Source organism: Polistes canadensis, unplaced genomic scaffold (genome assembly GCF_001313835.1).
Source record: "Polistes canadensis isolate GaletaPanama2010 unplaced genomic scaffold, ASM131383v1 scaffold_86, whole genome shotgun sequence".
In the NCBI taxonomy this organism is placed as follows: domain Eukaryota; kingdom Metazoa; phylum Arthropoda; class Insecta; order Hymenoptera; family Vespidae; genus Polistes; species Polistes canadensis.
In genome coordinates, this window is record NW_014569633.1 from 265,326 (window position 1) to 285,444 (window position 20,119).

The following is a 20,119-nucleotide window of genomic DNA, read 5'->3' on the forward strand; positions in this document are numbered from 1 at the left end:
TATGAGATAATTATGTCAGTAGATTAATTGTAAGCCAAAATATGAAAACAATTTATTTTATAATATAATTAATATTAATATGAACAAAGTCATATATATTGTATATAAGATGAATTTTTTGACATAATCCACTTTCGTAATTACCGGCACACATATCAACATGGTAAGCCTTTATAATCACTTGCATTTAGTAACATGATCGTTAACTTTGTTTTCCATTAAAATGAATCATTGGTACTACCATTTTTTCTTAAGACGATCGCGTTAATGACCAATAAATGGGTCGGTTTGTTTCATTAGGAAAACTTAGAAGGACGAGATGTCTTATTGAAACTCTGATTGCCTTATTGGTACATCAATGATCTTTTTAGTTTCTTATTTAAGTATGCTTAACTATACGCTCGAGTAACGAAAGAGTTCAGTAGAATTTTATGGAGTAATATAAATCGATAATACTTTCCTATCACAATATAAACGAAAGTCCCGATAAATTATTCATTTAATTGAAATCATTTTTATAATTATTAAATTCATATTGATAGGAGAAATAATTATAAAAATAAACAACACAAATGCTTAAATGACGTTGGATGTTCATTTTATCAATACCTTGTCCTATTTCTCACATAATAACATTTTTTATAACGGAAATAAAATTGAAAGGAAGATAAAGAAACAGAGAAAAGGATAGAAATATATGTATATATGTATAAATACACATAGAAAGAAAGAGAGAGAGAGAGAAAGAAAGAGAAAGGGAAGAAAGAAAATGACTGCAGTAAAATCCCTACGATTAGCCACGGTCAGTTGGTTAGGGTTAACTACGTCTATTTAGTCGTAGCGCAAAACATTTAACTTAACTACAACAAAGTGCTCGAACTCAAATGAAATATTATTAAAGCCGGGAAACGCGACGCATACTTAAATCGTAATTACAAACGGGTACTTTCGTGACGAGCGTCGTTTAAGGACCTCCGTTCTAAATCACAGACATTCGTGTTTCTTCCTTCGAAAAAAAGAAGTTTCTTTTAGATTCGTGAAAGTCTTTTTTTATTTTTTTTCCTATTACCTGAAAGATTCAGGTCGTGAAGATTGTCATATCATTGTTGTTGTATCGAATCGTTTTAATCGATCGAAACGTTACTTTCTATTTTTTGTCATTGTCTTTTCTATTTTATAATTATCTATTAAACGAATAAATGATCTATAATGATCTATAAAACACATCTCTCTTTTAAATTATAATACTAATATCATTTTTATAACTAATTTTTATCTGTGAAACTAAAGTATCTTTTTTTTTATTTCTTTCTTTCTTTTACTTTTGCTTTTGTTACTTCTGTTTTGTTTGTTCTTTACTTGTAATCTCTTTGAAAATCCATTGTAAAATTTGATCAGAGATACTCACGATTTGAACAACTTCGTGGATCAGGCAAGGATAATCGGCGTTGAGCGTTCACGACGATTACGCTGAGGAACAGCAAACAGATGGCGACCCTCATATTCTCAAACCTTAAATAAAACAAGTCGAATGAATAAATCAAGACAAAAATTAAATACAAATATTGAATTATTTTGTTGTAAAATTGGAAATTAAAATTTATAAATTGTTTTATATATAGAATTTATTTTTATACGAATAAATTTGATTTTATTCTCATTAGAAATTCTTAAATTGATACGAGTATTTAAATTTATCTATTAAAAAAAAATTAAATGATCTAACGAGAATGGATAAAATAATACAAAAATTTCATCGATGTATTCCTTTTACGTCATATCGATAACGGTCTACCATCTTTCGTAATATTACTGGTTTTGGTCTCGAATTTTATTCGAAATTGAAATTCCATCTCGATGTATAACTCAATTGCATCATCGAATTTTAATTTCGTCGATTTACAAATCCATTTCGATTATAAATTGCTTTTCGATGTTTTATACGATGTTTAACATTTACATAACACACACATTTGATTAGATTATAATTTTATATAATATATATTATTGATTTGTTGAAGGAAAAGTTTATTCGTATTTTTCCGATAGATTACTTTAGAATTACATGACTTCGGTAATATGTCATAACAAAATTAATAAAAAAAAGAATTGTGATATTTTTGTTTATGATAAATGAGTGAAATTAAATAGAAAATTGGACGCATTAAATAATTATGGTTTACTGATGATGAAACTAAAATGACTTTATCGTTTTTTGACTTACACATATATTTTATACAATCAATGTTTTTCTATTTTCAACTTTTATCGAGATATTAATTAAAAAATTTATTTGGATAAGATCGATAGAATTTCAATTTCGATCGAGGAAAACACGATTGAAAATATAATTCTGTTGGGTAATGATGAGAATCGAGCTCGAAGCTAAAAATGAAAAATACAAAAAAATAAAAAGCATGATGATCAGGGCTCGATTTCACGCATGGTATAAATCGAAATAACATCTGATCATTCTACTAATAACTTTTATTGTAAGAGAAACTGAGAAAGATTTTCTTTCAGTCGCTAGCATTCTTTTCATAGCAGAACCTTTATAATCGTTTAAATAGTTTGTTTCCTTTTTAACATTTTCTTATTTACTTTGATTTCAAAAATAAAATTCTACAAATATTATTTAAAATTATTTCGATATAACGATTGTCGTTATTTCTTCAATCATTTGATAAGAATGTTATTTAATTATATTTCTTTACGATTAATCCGTTATTTATATCGTTATTATAAAACTTTTTAAAGAGCAATAAAATAAGAAGAAGAAAATAAAAATTCGATTTATTTCTGCATAAAGTTTATACTTAATTACGATAATGTTAATAAGCTTCGACATATTAATGAAGACTTTTTGATCATTCTTTAGATTTATCATGCGATTCATACAAATGTCTCATTTTACTTGCTCATAATTTGAATACATTAACATATTTCTTGATATTCGTCAGATTTATTATGCGGTTCGGTAAGGTATTTTCTTTGCGGTTCGTAAGTTTGGTATATTTATCGTGTTTCTTGAAATTCATCATCAGATTTATCATGCGGTTCATAAAACCGAACCGTAAATGTAGTATCTTAAGCTCGCAAATTATAGGATGAACGTGACCGTAAGGAAGTTGCAGTTTGCATTTCGAAATAATCACGAAGTACTGGCTGATCACTCTCACGTCGGTTACCGTAAATGTCAGGTTCAAATGATCACGTACGTCTGTATCCTTACGTTCTCAGTACTCGTAAACCAGTCTGGAAGGCAAAGGTACATTAACCTCACAGCGTCGAAACATTAAATTGCGCGTAAGAAGACTATAAAAATGAAACTCCTTGCAGTATCGTTAGTTAACACGTAGCAGACATCGAAGAACGTCCTTGCACATAACTTTAATTGATTTTTTTCTTTTTATAAACATTTTTCTTCTATTCAATATAAATCCAATTTCTGCATTATCTCGTTAGCTATTATCTATTATATATAAATTATTTTCAGTGCAATAAAAATAAATTCATTCATTATCCGTATGAAAGAAATCTCATAATATGAGAACTCTGCAAAGTTCATTATTTTGAGGTCGTTAATCACTATTCTATTAAATCGAGATCCCCTTTATGAAGATATAAAAACCGTAATATAGCTATACCATAGACGACGTGTTCACATAATAGGAGTAAATCATAAACAATTGGTGATTAAATCGAGCGTTATATAACGCCCCATACTCTTTATACTCTTTAGGAAGAATTCCCATATACACATAGACATCTTATAGTTTAAAGAACCGTAAGGAACGACACTTCTTTCTTTCCTTATTCGTAAAACTACACTAACATAAGCTATAGGATTTGCTTTAGCATCCAAAACTTTCTTACTCCTCGACTATCAACCAAGACACATTCTCTTTCAATCCATTTATAGTGATCGTTGTGAGAGGAAAATTTCAATTTTAGTTTCTTTCACTTCGCATTACGTATGATATCGATCTAGAATTAAAAAGAAAAAGTAAATTACGAATATCTATCTCGTTGATATATATTTCGAATGTATCAAGTTTGATTTTCTCAATTGATTCGTAAAAATCATGTTTCTTATTCATATCAGACAATAAACTGCGAAAAACAAAGAAGAGAATTGTCAGACGAGGTTGCAAAATCCCACGCATTCAACGATCCGCTCGTTCGCTTTTATAATCCTCGCTTGGTACGAAAGAGCAGTGAGATGGTTTGTCTCATTAATTTCGTACCTTGCTCTTTCTCTCTCTCTCTCTCTCTCTCTCTCTCTCTCTCTCTTTGTCCCCTTCATCCTTTATATATACTTCTCTCTTCCTATTTCTATCTTTCTCTGTCTGCTTTTAATCACAGTACGATGCTTGGTACTCGCGCTTTCTCCGTGAGTGTTACGAACCGATACAACTCTTCAATTCACTCGCTCTTATCTTTCGCTATTTTCTCACGATGCATTCACTTCGAAAGAGAGAGGAACAGAGAGAGAGAGAGATAGAAAGAGAGAGAGAGAGACACAATCAAAGATTGGATGCTCGTACTTCAGCGACGTGTGAGATCGACTCGAAACGTGAAAATTTGTGTGAAAATGGAAGAGAAAATTCTCATTAACTACTTCGTGTTTGCAACTTCGTATTTTTGATCGTGAAAAAATCACAACATTATAAAATCCTAAAATATCTTCAAACGATCTTTCATTTTGCTAAGAGAAAAAACAAACGATATTAAATCTCTCTCTCTCTCTCTCTCTCTCTCTCTCTTTTTCTATCTAAGTCTCAATGAATTTTATGTCGAATTGATTTATTTTAAATTCGCAACTCTAGGAAGCAAGTCACGTATGATATTAGTTGAATCTACCGTTAGAGAACATTACATATGATATACTTTTATCGTTCACCTACTTCTTATCGCTAAAGTCTACCTTGTTGCACTTACGATCGTTTTTAATATAATAAATTTTTTTTTTTTTTAGTATGAAATATATAATATATATTTATATAAGTTATTTAATCGGTATCATAGAAATTATATTGAAACAATATAGAAAATTGTTTCAATAATATTTTATAAATCGTTTTTCGATTAAATCCGTTGTTTATTATCACAGTTTTTTTTTTTTGAATAAAGAAAATTTCATACACCACTGTGCGTGTAGTAGACTCGATTTTCGTCTTGTAATTCGATCGAATCTGTTTGTACGGAAATTAAAGCTACTAAAACGAACTGTCTCATGGAAGAACAAATAAGGTGAGAGTTCTCTCTAATCTCTTTTTCTTTTACGAATACGTATACGTGCATACCCCGTGTACGTGGAATGCATGCGTACATCTCGGTGTCGTTTTAAGTTTATCCATTGCAAAACGCGTTGATGGTGGCACGTTTGCGGTCAGGAAAAGATTACTTGTTAATGATGTATATGTGTTCTCGTTAATTATGCATACATTCTAAACGTAAAGAGAAAAAAAAGTAAAGAGAGTAAAGAGATAGGTGTGTCATAGCGAATCGATAAGTACAAGTACATATTATACTAAATATTTGACACGCGACAAAAATTAATTTCAATTACGCGTTTCAATCTAGATTTAATATTCTTTTTGTTATTCGTTATATACAAATCCGATCTCATTCTGATTAATGATTAAAAAAATAATAAAAAAAGGAAGAAATAATATTCCCCTTTTTATTCGATTCACTCTATACAATTTTAACTTGTCGTATAATTTATTTTAAAAAGAGTTAAAAAGAAGAAAAAAGAAATGAATTTGTAAGAAATCGTTATAGGGACAAATTGAACTCGACAGAAGAGAAACTTGCTCTATTCGAAAAGTTGACGGGGATATAACAAACTAATATAATCGCGGAAAGCGTAAGTACGACACATATACGTAGAAATACTAATATACATACTTGGGATAGGGCTACATATACGGGTTGAAAACTCGCGCTATGTTTTAACCGAAAAAGGAAATTCATCGAGTACGACGGTAGTTCGTTGTAACACGGATCGAACGTTGAGAAAAATTTCGAAGTAAACGGCGAAGTATCTTCGAAAAACCGAACACGAGACGATAATCCATCACCGTGTTCGGTCTTTCCATCATTGGCTAATTGACGACGATCTGAAACTTCAAAATAGTACGTCTTTGGACATTTAATGGTAATGGAATTCTTTAGATTTTGCAAACGGAATCTTAATTACAAATTTGTCCATTAAAAAAGATATCTAATCCTCTTTTGAAAATAAATCATTTATATACATATATAAAAATAAAAAAGATAACCGACATTATTTATATTCATAATCATATAATACATGTGATTAGTAGATATTTGTAATATAGAGATAGATAGAAATTAGTATAAATATACATTAAAACAAATTTCTGTACCTTGTCATTTGTATTTTCTTGTATTTTACCTCTGTAATGTTTACCTCTCACTTGGACGATGTTGCAAAAATCGTTAACTTTCTTTGAACTCGGATGCACTAACATAATCGGTACTTTTCTACATACATGGGTATAAGAAAGATATAGGTATCCTAGGTGGATATATACGTGGTGGAGGTGACGAGAGGACGAGAGGACGAAACTTTCTAAACTGTTCGTGATACGACGTGTGTCACGAAGAAGAGACCGTGCGAGTTAAGTTTAGTGGCCTTAGGTGAGCGTCCGAGTAGCAGCAAGCAACAACTCGTCGTCGTCGTAGTTGTTGATGTTAGAGTTTAGAAGTTTAGTCGTGAGACTAGGAAGAACGAAGAGAAGGTAGCCTGATCGGCTTAAAAGAAAGACACTAATAAAAGATTCTTGGCAAATGTTCTATCAAGCCTTTCTCTCCTGACTCTTTTGAATCTTCGATGAGCATTTCTTGCCTTTCCAAAGCGCATCTTAAGTTATATATAGATACTATCATCAAGATTAGGATCGATAACTTTGTTCGTCGTTTGCAACAACGTTGAGCGATTTAAGATAGTATAACTATATATTTGGTAAGATCACGATCTTCCGATAGAAATTTTATTGTCTTTTTTTCAAGCCTTTCTCCTAACTCATCGAAGTATCTTTCAACTCTGAGGATTTCTCGTTGGTCTTCGAAGAACCTTCGAGCGATGAAATTCGATTGAAACAACAAAACAATATGAAACTGTATATCTAAAGCTAAACGTGATATCAAATTCGTTGGAAACATTTCAACGTTCGTTTTTGTATGAATACACAGAGAGAGAGAGAGAAAGAGAAACAAATAGAGAAATTGAATTATAGAAATCCCCAATTGTGAACGCGAAAAATTTATTTTAGTCGATTATTATTTTATTATTATTAACATTTAATATCTTTCTAAAAAAAATATACACTATATTCGCGTCAAGGATCGTTAAGCGAAACATTCTGGAAGATATTGCGCTCGACTTTCTATATATATATATATATATATAGTCAGAAGGTAATCACCTTTTTTTTTCTTTTATATGTCATAATGTCTTCGATCGGCTGATCGATTGAAAAAAAAAAGAAAAGAAAAGGAAAAGAAGAACAGTTTCGCAAACGCACCAATTCCCTTTCGATTTCTTTCATCCTCGTGAAACGAAAATAACGGATCTATACGAACGAATCATTAAAACTTTCTTATTTCAAAGCATTACTAAAGAGATAGTAAAAGCGTACTTCTGTCTTCTATACGATGAACCAAATAAATCGGTGGTAAGATCTTGAATCGAAGTATTCCACCACAAAACTCCCCCACCCGTCCCATTAATTTCTCACGCACAATAGCGTTTTTTTTATTCTTTTATTAAATATTTCTCAAGTAAAATAACAATTCGTTTCAGTGCAAAGCCAGCTTAATCATATGCCATAGTATCTCAAGTGGATAGGTGTGCATACGTGACATGCGTTAAAATCCCCTTACACGACGTTTTCTTGAACGAATGAATTCGAAAGAGTATCTGCGAGAGAATATAACATTTGCTTTCGTCATGCGTGAATTCATTTTCCTTTAGTTCTCCAACGAGCATGCAAAATGGTTTTAAGCTTCCTTTGTTGTCTTTCATGTTAATAAAACTGGAAGATTTATGCTGTGATAATGATTGCTATCGTTATAACGCGAATGGAATAAATGAAAATAATAAATTGTATTTCGCGTCTCGTGTCAAAATTTATATAATGTTAAAAGGAAGCAAAAAAAATCCAGAGAAAGAATATTTTTTTAAATGTTACAATGAAATGAGTAAAATTTAATAATAGATTCGAAGAATAATAACGAGATGTATCATTTGCTTATTGTTCAATACGAGATAATAAAAAGAAATGGAAACGAATGCGATAATGATCCAAGTAGAAGTGTAAAAAAATAGTGACCGTTATAATAAAGACGGATTATCAGAAATATACTATCACAATGATGACAGTGCAACGATCATTATAATATTATAATAATATATAAAATTGTGTCCTACGATTTAAAATAGACGCGTCAAATTGTAATACTATTTTAAAATAACATTACAAATTTATGAGTTCTACCTCTATTTTGAAACTATTCATTACGACTATCAACCCTCTATCCGATATATGTACCTTCGAAATTGTATATTAATCTGAAAAAGCTGGCAATGAACCACCCCGATTGTTATCGCGAGCTTATCTCGTTCACATTGAAAATAATTATAACTTTAAGAATATATGTCGTATTAATTATTATTTCTATTATATTTTAATGGATCGAAATAATAACATTTGTTCATCAGTTTTTTTTTATATTAATATTATATAAGACTGGATTACGTAAGGAACAAAAATTTAGTATAATCTGTAGAGATGTATGTTTAGGACGCGTTAGAAAGGAAAATTTGTTAGAAAAATTAACGACGTTGCGAAAGTTCTTACCGTATGTACTTGCGCAAACTTGTTAAGATTTATTATTAATAACAGAGATCACATAGAAATTATTTCTACGAAATCTTCTTTTTTCGATATGTAAGCATATACATACGTGTAATTATGATTCTTTTTTTTTTCTTTTTTTCTTTCACCTCTATTGGTATGTGCGAACAATTTTCCTTTCCTTTTACAATCGAATTCGACCAAATATAGGAAGATGATGTGTGAATGTTATGCACGGTATATTATAGCTATACTTTAAAGATAGGAAATAAAGGTTGCCCATTAAATTGCATAATTCGTAATTACAATTATAAACAAATATTATATTACTTCGTGAAAAATACACGACTTCCGTTTCTACTTATGACGAAATTTTCACCCTGATTACCGTCATAAAGAAGAAAATAAGTGATTACAACACAACACACATTGCAACCTGGAAATGCGACGAGATCGAATAAAATGCGTATTATAACGAACTTTCGTTACCGGTTATATGAGTGAACATCCGTTTCCTGTAAGATCTTGAATTTCGATAAGATTATCTTTTTTTTCTTCTTCTTTTTTTTTGGTTTAAGTGATTCTCCCGCAAAAAGAAAAAAATAATTTGTAAAATTACGCCACGTCGTTACTTAAAACTTTGGGATCATTTGGAGAATGTTCGTCGAGATAGCATTTTGTATTTTGTGCATCTCATATTATTAGAAAAAATAAAAGGATAAAAAAATTGAACTTCAGTTTAACTTGAGGTAGGGTTGGCTCTAAAGCGTTAAGAAACGATATCTCGTTCGACGAAGCGACACAAAACTTTACAGAACAAAAATTATACCTTATACCACTCACGAAACACTTTTAAAAGGAAAGTTTCGAGCCGGAACGAGGTGACGACTTCTAAAACGTTGAATAATTTCAATTTCCCTTTATTTTTCTTTTTTTCTTTCTTTCTTTCTTTCTTTTTCTCATTTTTGTTTTTTTGTTTTTTTTTTTATTCTTATCTCCTCTTGTCTTCCCTTGCAGTTAACAATTTGCATTTAAACGGACTCCTCGAATAGAAGTTCAATTTTAAAGTCTTTCAAAGCTTTTCAAGCTTTTCAAAAAAAGAACGAAAATAAACCTAAAGAAAAAAAACACGAATGACTGAAAACGTAGGACGATTTTTGTTGCTGTTTTTTTTTCCCTTTTTCTCTTCCTCTTCCTCTTCTTCTACTTCTTCTTCTTTCATCCTGTTTCCTGTTCTCGCAAGATGACACGCGATAAAAGAGGGAGAAAGAGATGGGAAAAAAGGAAAGCCGAAGTTTCAATGAATCGAAAGATCTCCTTCAACGAGGTAAAAAGAAGAGTTAGACTACTAGTTTAGCGAAAACGTGAAATAGCAGGAAGATCGAAACTTTGTTTTCGTTCGTCGAACGATGCGCTACATTAATAGAAAGGAAAGTTGTTCCAGAATCAGCTCATTAGTTCGAATATCTCTTCTCTCTCGGTTCAAGATCGATGGATCTCAAAACGACACGTGCATTGCCCCGGGCTTCCACTTCCACCTCCTCCTACTCTTCTTATTCTTCTCTTCCTCTCAAAAGAAGTAAAAAAAAAAAAAAAGAAATGATCATGAAACGAATACCGTTACCAACGTTGCGAATTTTTAAACAATGTAAACTTCTACAATGCTACGTATGCTTAAAAAAAAGTGTATAAATTATTGAACGCAAAATTAAGTGAAATATAAATGAAGTTTTGCGAATAATGTCGCGAATGATAATATCAAAAAGGGAGAAAGAATAAATAATAAAAAGAAAAGCAAAAGAAGAAAAAATAGTAAGGGAGGATGCGGAAATTAGAATTTGTTAGTAAGTATAATTAGTATCTAAGTGATAAATTAGGGTCTATCCGCATACTTTCTGAAGGAAGTAAGCGCGAACTAGAACATTGGAGTCTTTCTCGATGGCCCACCTTACAAGGTCGACCGACGACATTTAATTTCGACCTCGTTCGGTCGCCTTTCTACCTCTCGAGGATTCAGATAGAGAGACCGGACACGTTCGCGGACTTGGAATGAATCGTAAACGGTAAAGGACAGGAGGGAGTACTACTACTTCTATTACTATTATTATTCTTTCTAACAAGCTTTTCTAAATGTCTTGAAGGAACACATTTCGGAGGAAAGAAAAGAAAAGAAAAGAAAAAGAAAAAGAAAAAGGAAAAGAAAATAAGGGGGACGGAAGAAAAAAAAGAAATGGTTTAATAAAATCTATTAGAATTCGTAGTTTGCGGGTCACTTTGTCGTTTCGGGAAAATGATTATGACAATGAGAATGGGAATGAGAATGTGACGACTGCTAACGTTGAATGAGAATGATAACCGTACACGACACCTCCTCTCTCGGAAGGAGAGATCGACCACGATCGTTCCTGGGTTTTATGTGTTAGTAACAACATGTGTGTGCGTACCTGTATGAGTGGTGTAACCGTTAGCTGGCCGGTTTACTACTTTGATACCCGGTTCAACGCAACGATTCCAAACGAACTTAACGTAGGTATACAAACTCGCAGTTAAGGCAAGCTTCTTCTTCTTCTTCTTCTTCTTCTTCTTCTTCTTCTTCTTCTTCTTCCTCGAATCGATTAAAAGGGCTTACTCGTTTCGTTTAAAACGATAACTTTATTTAAGATCGTATTTCTTCATTTTATTCTCAACGATTTAACGCGTCCGTCTCTAACTTCGTTAGCGTATCTTTTCTATGCTGGTTAATCTCGTTATTTTGATTCAATTTTTCTTTTTTCTTTTTTTTTTATTCTAACTAATTCAATCCCCGAGTAATTTAAATAATTCATCTTATAACATATAGAAAGTTTATAAAGTTATTCAAGATTTTATTATATAAGCCAATAATTATAATAGTAGACTCTAGTAAAAAAAAAAACATATTACGCAAGTTGATTTTATTATTTTATTATTATTCGTACGTTGATGTAAACTATAAAATCAATTATTTTTTTAATTTCGTAACTTACAATTAGCCCAATTTAATAATTATCTCGACACATATATAATATTATTAGAAAAATATGAAAAGATTGTATTTTTGTCTTTGAAATATCTTGAATTTGATTAATGTTAATAATGTCATAAAAAATTGTAAATAAATGTAATACATTTGTTTTGATAGTCAATTAAAAACTAAATATCGTAAAGGAAAATGTATGAGTGTAAACTAAGATCATTAAATGATCGTTACACGTTGATCAGTGATTTTTAATTAATAGGGCGAACGTGTTTCTTCGGTTAGAGAGTTGGTCGGGCATTCGGGAACAATTTTCAAGCGAATTCCAATGTAACCGAAGGCGAGTGGAAGCGTAACGATGACCAAGAGCTCGAGGTTCAAACTTTTTGCCCGGAGCAACGAAGAAGAATGGCTCGGATGCGTTCCGAATAAACGCCGAGATGCCGGCGGTCCGTTTTTTACCATAGAAACAACGGTACAGGCAAGCAGTGACGATTCAACTGTTGATGCTTCGTCAAATAGTTAATAAATAATGTCATCTAATATAATCATTTTTTATTTCCGTTCCAGGAAAGAAAAAAAAGAAATCGTGCAAAACTTTTTTCACCGAAATAAATCTCAAATCTGAAAAATTTCATGACAAAATTAAATACGTTTAAAAAAAAAAAAAAAAAAGAAATAAAACGGGAGGTACCCAATTGTTCTCTCTCGCGAAAATATATTAATAATTAATGAAATATAATGAAAATTATATATCAATTAAATAAGTCACTCTATATTCTTGAAATATACGTCACTCCAATACTAGAAATGAGATATTAATTAATCTCAAAGAGAAATTAATTAATTCTTCGAGCTAATTAATCGCTCAGATAGTTTGAGTTTGTGAATGTTCCCAGACAAATCGTTTCGGTGATGAACACTCGCCTTTCGTGTGGAAAGCGATCGCGCTTCTCTCGCAACAGACTGCATGACTAATTGTTTTGACGACAAGCTTTTGACATTGTATGCAGATTAGACGCGGAGAACAAAAGAGTCGGTGGTATATAAATTAGAAACACCCTACTAATTCGAGAGGACGCTAATTTCAAACTACTATTGCGAACGCTTGCTTCTATGGAACTAGGGTTTTGTCGATATCGAAACACGAAAATGCTTTTCAAATATTTAATTCTCAATAACATCGATTAAAAGAATTGAATGTGAATTTCGTAAAAAAAAAGAAAAAAATAAAGAAAATGAATATTTTCTCTGGTAAATTTTTTAAATAAAATTTCATTCACTTTTCAATCAATATTTCGAATAATATAATAATAAAGTAAATTATATTAAAGAATAATTTTGACAAATGTAAATAATTCTCAATCATTTTTATGATTTTAAAATTATACGAAAAGAAACTGAACAACATCTCTTTCGTAAGAGATTGCAATAAGGAATCAATATCATTTATTGAGTTTACTTTCGTGAAAGTACATGTATGTAGAAAGATGAAAAGAAAGAAAGACATATATATATATATATATATATAATATATGCAGGTGTTGTCGATGTTTAAGTAGGCTTAACGAGAGAACCATTTGATTTCGCAAAAGCAAGAAGCGTACGGTCAAAAGTCTTGTTCTCGAAAGTTGCTATAAGCAAATTCATTGCATCTACCTAAGTGTATACATACATCTACGAAAAAGAAACATAGGAGAGTATGGATTATGTACTTGCCCTGTTAGGAAGATACGTACGCAATCGGTTCTCAACGAACCTAAAGATTCTTGCGTAAGAATGGAGCTCGTTCTTCTACTAGTCTTGCGTTACGGACATTTTTATACAATACGTTTTTTATTTTATTACTCTTTCTTTTCCTTTTTTTTTTCTTTTTTCAGCGAATACTAGAGAAAGTAGTTTTATACGTTTAGCGAGTGTACGATGATAATATTAATAATACGGCTTTCAACGAATCACTTATAATCAGATTTTTATGATTTCATTCAGATTACATTCAATTACAATTACTTTGTGGTATAACGAATTTGAATATTCATCAACAATTATATGTAAAAATATTGTATATGTTACATCTTGCGGTTTAAAAATATCATTCATTTCTGTTGCATTTGTTGGATATTAAAGTTATTGATGAAACGTATGTATATCTGAACAATGATAAAAAATATCTTTTTATACAAACGTATTTTCAATACAACGATTTAACTTCTCTATATTATTTTACTTATCTAGATAATTGGAAAAATAAAGTATATTGTCATATGTAATTTTTAACGATAATAAGCATATTCAAAATTTAATAAAATACTAACATTATATTATATTATATACCACAATANGCTTCTTGCTTTTGCGAAATCAAATGGTTCTCTCGTTAAGCCTACTTAAACATCGACAACACCTGCATATATTATATATATATATATATATATATTTGCTTAAAATTATTAATGCATATATTTTAAATATATTTCCTATATATATTAAAACAATATCCTACATATTTTTCATAGAAAATGATTGAAGAACGTTTTGATTTTATAAGTATGCAGATATATAGTAAACAAAATGAAAATTCCGTAGAATAATTCAATGGTTTTGATTTTATATGGAAATAAAGCCTATGGTATAGCATCGTCTTCATAGATTATTTGAAGCGGGTCATTGCGTACGGAACCAGAATCTCAGCATGCATTCCGGACTTGATCGACGCGTAGCTAACGAGTTATAAGGTTATCGACACCTTCTTAACAACATAGTAATAACATGACTAAACTATTATTTTATCATTTATTCTTATTATTTTCTTCGAAAAGAATTTTGAATGATAAAAAAGGAAATAAATGTATTTTAAAGGAATTAGTTTTTGGGTTCCTTTTTAAATGCACATTTGTATATGCAAATTGTTTTTCTTTTTTGTTTAAAAGATAGAGAGACAGGTATTTGGAAGACGTCATAGGTCACAATGCGTCGTATACTTAAAATAAACGTGCTGTATGCGTGTAGACAAAAAATAGATCCCAACGAAAATTATGTACATATATGAATATAATATTGCAGATTTTGTCGTGACCAATAACTCATATAGACCACAATGTTAAAGAATGAAAAGAAAAAAAAAAAACAAAAAATGCTATCAAAAGACGAATCGTTAAATTCGCGTATAAGTCAAATGAATGTGACCCTACAATCTTACAATAAATCAAACGACAACAAGCAAAATGATAAAAAGATGAAAACAATAGATTGGAAAATAAAAGAAATAATTTCATCGATAAAATGTCAAACTATTTAATAATTCATATACTATCTTATTTAAGAGAAAAAAAGAACAAATAAAAGAAGAAAAATGAATAAATTGTACTCACTTAAAAAAAACCTTGTAATAAACACCTTTCCTTTTTCTTCACCTTTATTCTTTTTATTCTTGTTCTCTTCCTGTCCGATATAAACTCGGGCAGTATAAATCGGAAAGGATTTCTCGTACGCGAGAAGAATCCAACGGCGATTGGCAGAAAGAGGCCGAGAGTGTTGAGGAAGAGAGGTAGAAAGAAGATCGGTCTTACGAATTGGAAATACAAAGAAGGAATGAACTGACGGAGGATCGTGATGAGCCAGTATATAGTCGGCCCACATTCCCTTGGTGCTACGAGTAACCTAAATTTCCCCCACCATTTAACGTTAAAGCTGGGCATCGAGTCCGGGGCATCGCGTGCGTGTACCTGGGAAATAACCCCACCTGTCCTCCTCTTCTCTCACTCCCTTTCTTTTTCTTTTCCTCGCTCGTTAAAACTGATCACATGTTAGTGTTAGGTAGCCAACTGTAGGAATCGTCCGTTCTCGACGACGAGACGACGATCACCTCCGGTTTGTTTCCCCTTTCACCCTTTCGACCATACTACACATACATACCAATTTATGTAATCATTTTCAAAAGGATGACCTAAAATGAATTCGTACCAATGAAAAAATGGTCCCAACTGCATAAGGTAACTTACATTAGTCTACTATGTAGACGGCGAGGGCCGTTATTTTTCAACGACACTTTTAGACGACGTTTCCTTTTGTCGCGAGAACGAGATGTCCGAAGAAAAAGAGATGAGAAAAAACACGAAGATCCGTAACGAAGCTTTCGTGGAATAAATGAGAAACGTTCTGTTGTGCAACGAAGGAAAAGTCGTTGAAAGGTATAGAGAACTATTGAACGCACTTTGTATCTTTTCTAGTTAGTGCTACCCGATGCAATAAGTCTCTTATTTTCTTGTAGATGTACGCATCTATAAATACACTATAACCATGTACATTTATAATGTCTTTTAATTGCGTAAATTCACCGATGAAAAATGTCTTCCTTCATTCAATGGATGGATACCTCCTTCACACACAATCGTTCATTCTATATAAATGTACTTTCGATGGACTTTTCGCCTTTTGAAATTTATAGAATATGTCACATAATGAACTATGATAAAACATCAGACGTTTGGATTATTAGCCAGCAAAGAAAGAGAAACAGGCTTTTAAATAAAGATATACTTCATATATATATATTCTCGAGTTTTACAACTTTTCGATTACTCAACGATTAACGATCAAAGACGATTACCAATTTTCTTTTCACCTTTAGCGTAAACCATCCAAATTGCAATTTCATATTTTCACATGCCGATCTCGATGATGCTCTTAGTGCATCTCCATTCCATAAAACGAAAGCGCACGTTCCGTCTGATTAATGTACACATGTAGGAACCTTCTGCAATCACTATGATGACCGAAAAAAAAACAAGAAAAAGAAAAAGAAAAAGAAGAAGAAGAAGAAGCTCTCTCAATGCTAAAGCGTGTTGCATCGCTTTTCGAGATTCATCTCACCGTCCACGCTCATCGCATTCGTCACGTTGCCTTTCTTTCTTTCTTTCTTTCATACAAATGCGATCATGCTTTCCCATTTTCGTACCACGAGTCTCATGATCCAGACTACGAGCTTGAATTTCTCATCCGACCCAACGGGGCATCCTTGTTCCCGACATCCTTGATCTAGATCAATCGCGTCAAGGATCTCTTTCCTTCGACCCATCCCATTTTCTTTTCTTATTCCTTAAAAAAAAAAAAAAGAGAAAATAATAATAATTCAATAAAAGACGATAATATTTAAAAGATTTTGTAAATAATAGAGAAGTTGTTTGCCTTTTGAGAATGTATAATATAATTTTTCAAGAAAATCATTAATCTAAAGAAAATATATATGTATATAAAGACCCAACGAACTTTTAGATTATCTAAGATTAAACTCAAGTATCTTGCAAGGAGCTTCAAGCAGGAAACTTTTCTTCCTTCTTCTCTTTCTCCTTTTCCTCGATCTTTCTTGAATATCTATCTTTCGTATAAACTCATTAACCAAACATAAAAGCAGAGAGAGAGAGACAGATTGGTAAAAGCAATTAACATTTAAAACAACATATTCTTGATAGTATATCCTATCAAAATATATCCTTTTGATTTGCCCCTTTTTTTTTTTGTAGTATTTCTTTTTTTTAATCTTCACAAATCGCTTTCTAAAAGATTACATATTGAATATTCATAAGAACAGTTTACATTTGCCCAAAGACGAATACGTTTCTTCGCTTAACACGTTGTTGGAGCTAGATGAATGCCTTTTTTCGCATTTACTTTATTATGCATGGAACAATCCCGAGATCTTGTTCTCTCTCTCTCTTTCTTTTTTTATTAACCTTTCGTTTTTATTCCTCTTTTTCTTTTTGTTTTTTTTTTTCCCCTTTAATCTCTTATAATGACATAGACGTTCATTCGTAGAAGAAATTGTCCTTATTCGAGACATTTTTTTTTTTCTATTTATTTCACTTCTCCGTTATGGAAAAATGATTGCACGTAAATTGTCAAAGAAATTTCACTCTCTTTAAGAGGGAATCGTACGTCAGTGAAATGTCTATAGAATATCGTGAAGAACATTAGCAGTGAAACACTCGCATTTTCCAAGGGCAACGATCTTTTTTCTACAATTTTTAATCTATCGAATAAAATATATTTACCGTTATAATATGAAATGTCTATAAGATAGTTTATTTTTGTGATAATTACTTGACTAGTTCGTAGATCTTCCTAACGTTTCATAGTAATTTATATTTATATTGTTATAATAATAGAAAATGTTTGTGTCTAAGAAATGGAATTCATCTGACTTCTAATGAAAATCTAGCTATAACAACTTGATTACGAGGAGAAAGGAAGAATAAAAGAAATTGTTTTCAAACTATACTATCTTTTCCATTCTATCCAAGTAAAAGGTAATTTTCTGCGAACATTTGTTGCAAGATCCTCCTATTCCTTTATCTTCCTCCTTTTCTTTGACAGCGTTTTAGCTCACAAAAGTGCCATGCTTTAACGTAAAATGTCTCAAACGAATTTGCCACAAATAACTTCAGCTTTGTATCCTTCGCTAAATATAAAAATGATTGCCAACTCGATCGCAAAGCTTAAACTCGAACACAAAAAAAACAAATATTTAATATTTGTTATTTGTTGTCGAGAAATTTTGTTGAAAAATTATTCTTTAATGTGTAAGTATATGTCAAAATTTGTTCTATATAAGGATTATTCATTTAAATATGATATATATATATATATAATGAATTATTAAATAATTAAAAATATTTTGTATTGGAAAGATAGAGGGAAAGATCACAGATATAAAACGCGTTCGCTCGTTAAGACGGCAGAATATAGAGTGTGGCAATGTTTACAAAAGACAAGCACCTTAGACGAGTACACTGTGTTTACGTTTTATTCGATTACCTAATCCTTTTTTAGATTTTTTTTGTAACACGAACTAATTCGATGATATATGGTTTTCTTTAGTTTACGCAATCTAATAAATGATTCAATTTTTCAAATGATCTTGAATTAAATTATAACATATACAAATGAGCCAACTCCAAATAAAGGGAGAAAGGAAATCGATAAGCTAACTTGAAATTTTATTTTTTTTTTTGCAACGATAATATTAATGAAATCATTTAAAAACGATTTCTCATGTTTTAACGCGTATGCGAGAAATAAAAATGTGTTATAAAAATTGTATGCGTTATGTTGCATATGCATTGCATTTTAAACACGTTTCTCTAACGTCAACTTTCTCATAACTTCTTCACATATTTCGCATAAAGTTAACGTAAAATTTATCGAGAAAATTTATCGATAACGATCAATGACATTTACTTTGACTAAGAGAATTTTTCAGCTGTCGTATTATGGGAAATTCATTCGATCGATAAATATATTTGATTTATGTATATTGCTTAGTAGTAGGTAGTGTATAACAATTTTTCATATTTTTCTTTTCAAAACGATATTTTATATGTATAAGATATTGTTAATAAAAAAAAAAGATATTACATATAATATATAAAATAATTATGATATATATATATTGATATTGTGTTTGAACTATCATTTTATGTTTAAAAGTTAAAATCATTAAGAAATTCCTCACGCGTTATTTGATATCATTATTATAATAAAAATTTTTAAATAATAAAATATATGTTACGTCATCATTTAAATGAGGCCTGTTACAAAAATTGTTTATTTTTTTATTATAACTAAATCGTCTAGGGTAAAATTCCCGTTTAAGTTGGCCAATCTGGTATTGTACGCATGCGTAAAAGATACTTAAGCCGAGTTAATACGTAGCACAAGCTGTTTTTTAGTAAATCAGAAAACTATTGGTCAACAATATCCAATGGTCAATAACGATTAGTTTATAGTACGTGCATACCACCAATTAAGAATAACAATTTATTGAAAACAGCCCAAAGACAAAATTATTGAACATTTAATATACTATATCTTATATTTATTAATTTGGAAATATGTAAAAACAATGACCTAAATTTAAATGTAAAAAATCAATTTTCTTTTTGCAATATAGTTTCGACGAACTATATATATAAAAATTGTTCCGAATTTAAATTCGACAAATTTTAACTTCCGAAAAAAAACTATAGTCTTTTATAAATGATCTTCGATGTATACGATTTTTATTTTATATATTTTTAACAAGTTTGCATTAAAAGTTAAACTTTATTTTTCTCTTTCAAATTGCATATGCATACAAATAACGAAAATTTCCTATTTTTTGTTTATTTCACGGGAATAAGAACAACTCTCTTCATGTCCCATTATGTCTTTAACTTTATTTTTTTTTTTTTTTTTTTTT

General features: G+C 30.7%; 1 protein-coding gene across 2 annotated transcripts in view; it reads right to left on the minus strand.

Moving 5' to 3' along the window:
- Nucleotides 1-16,179, minus strand: part of LOC106786866 — an 18,243-nt gene extending 2,064 nt beyond the window's left edge. The window contains exons 1-2 of one of the 2 annotated variants that reach the window (XM_014748728.1): nt 15,255-16,177; nt 1,409-1,512 (exon numbers count right to left, since the gene is read on the minus strand). In XM_014748728.1, the coding sequence (XP_014604214.1) occupies nt 1,409-1,502 (94 nt within the window). In that variant the 5' untranslated portion in view covers nt 1,503-1,512; nt 15,255-16,177. Of the gene's footprint in view, nt 1-1,408; nt 1,513-15,254 lie in introns of both variants that reach the window. The other variant, XM_014748727.1, reaches the window with a different exon arrangement.
- Between the last annotated feature and the right edge of the window lie 3,940 nt (nt 16,180-20,119).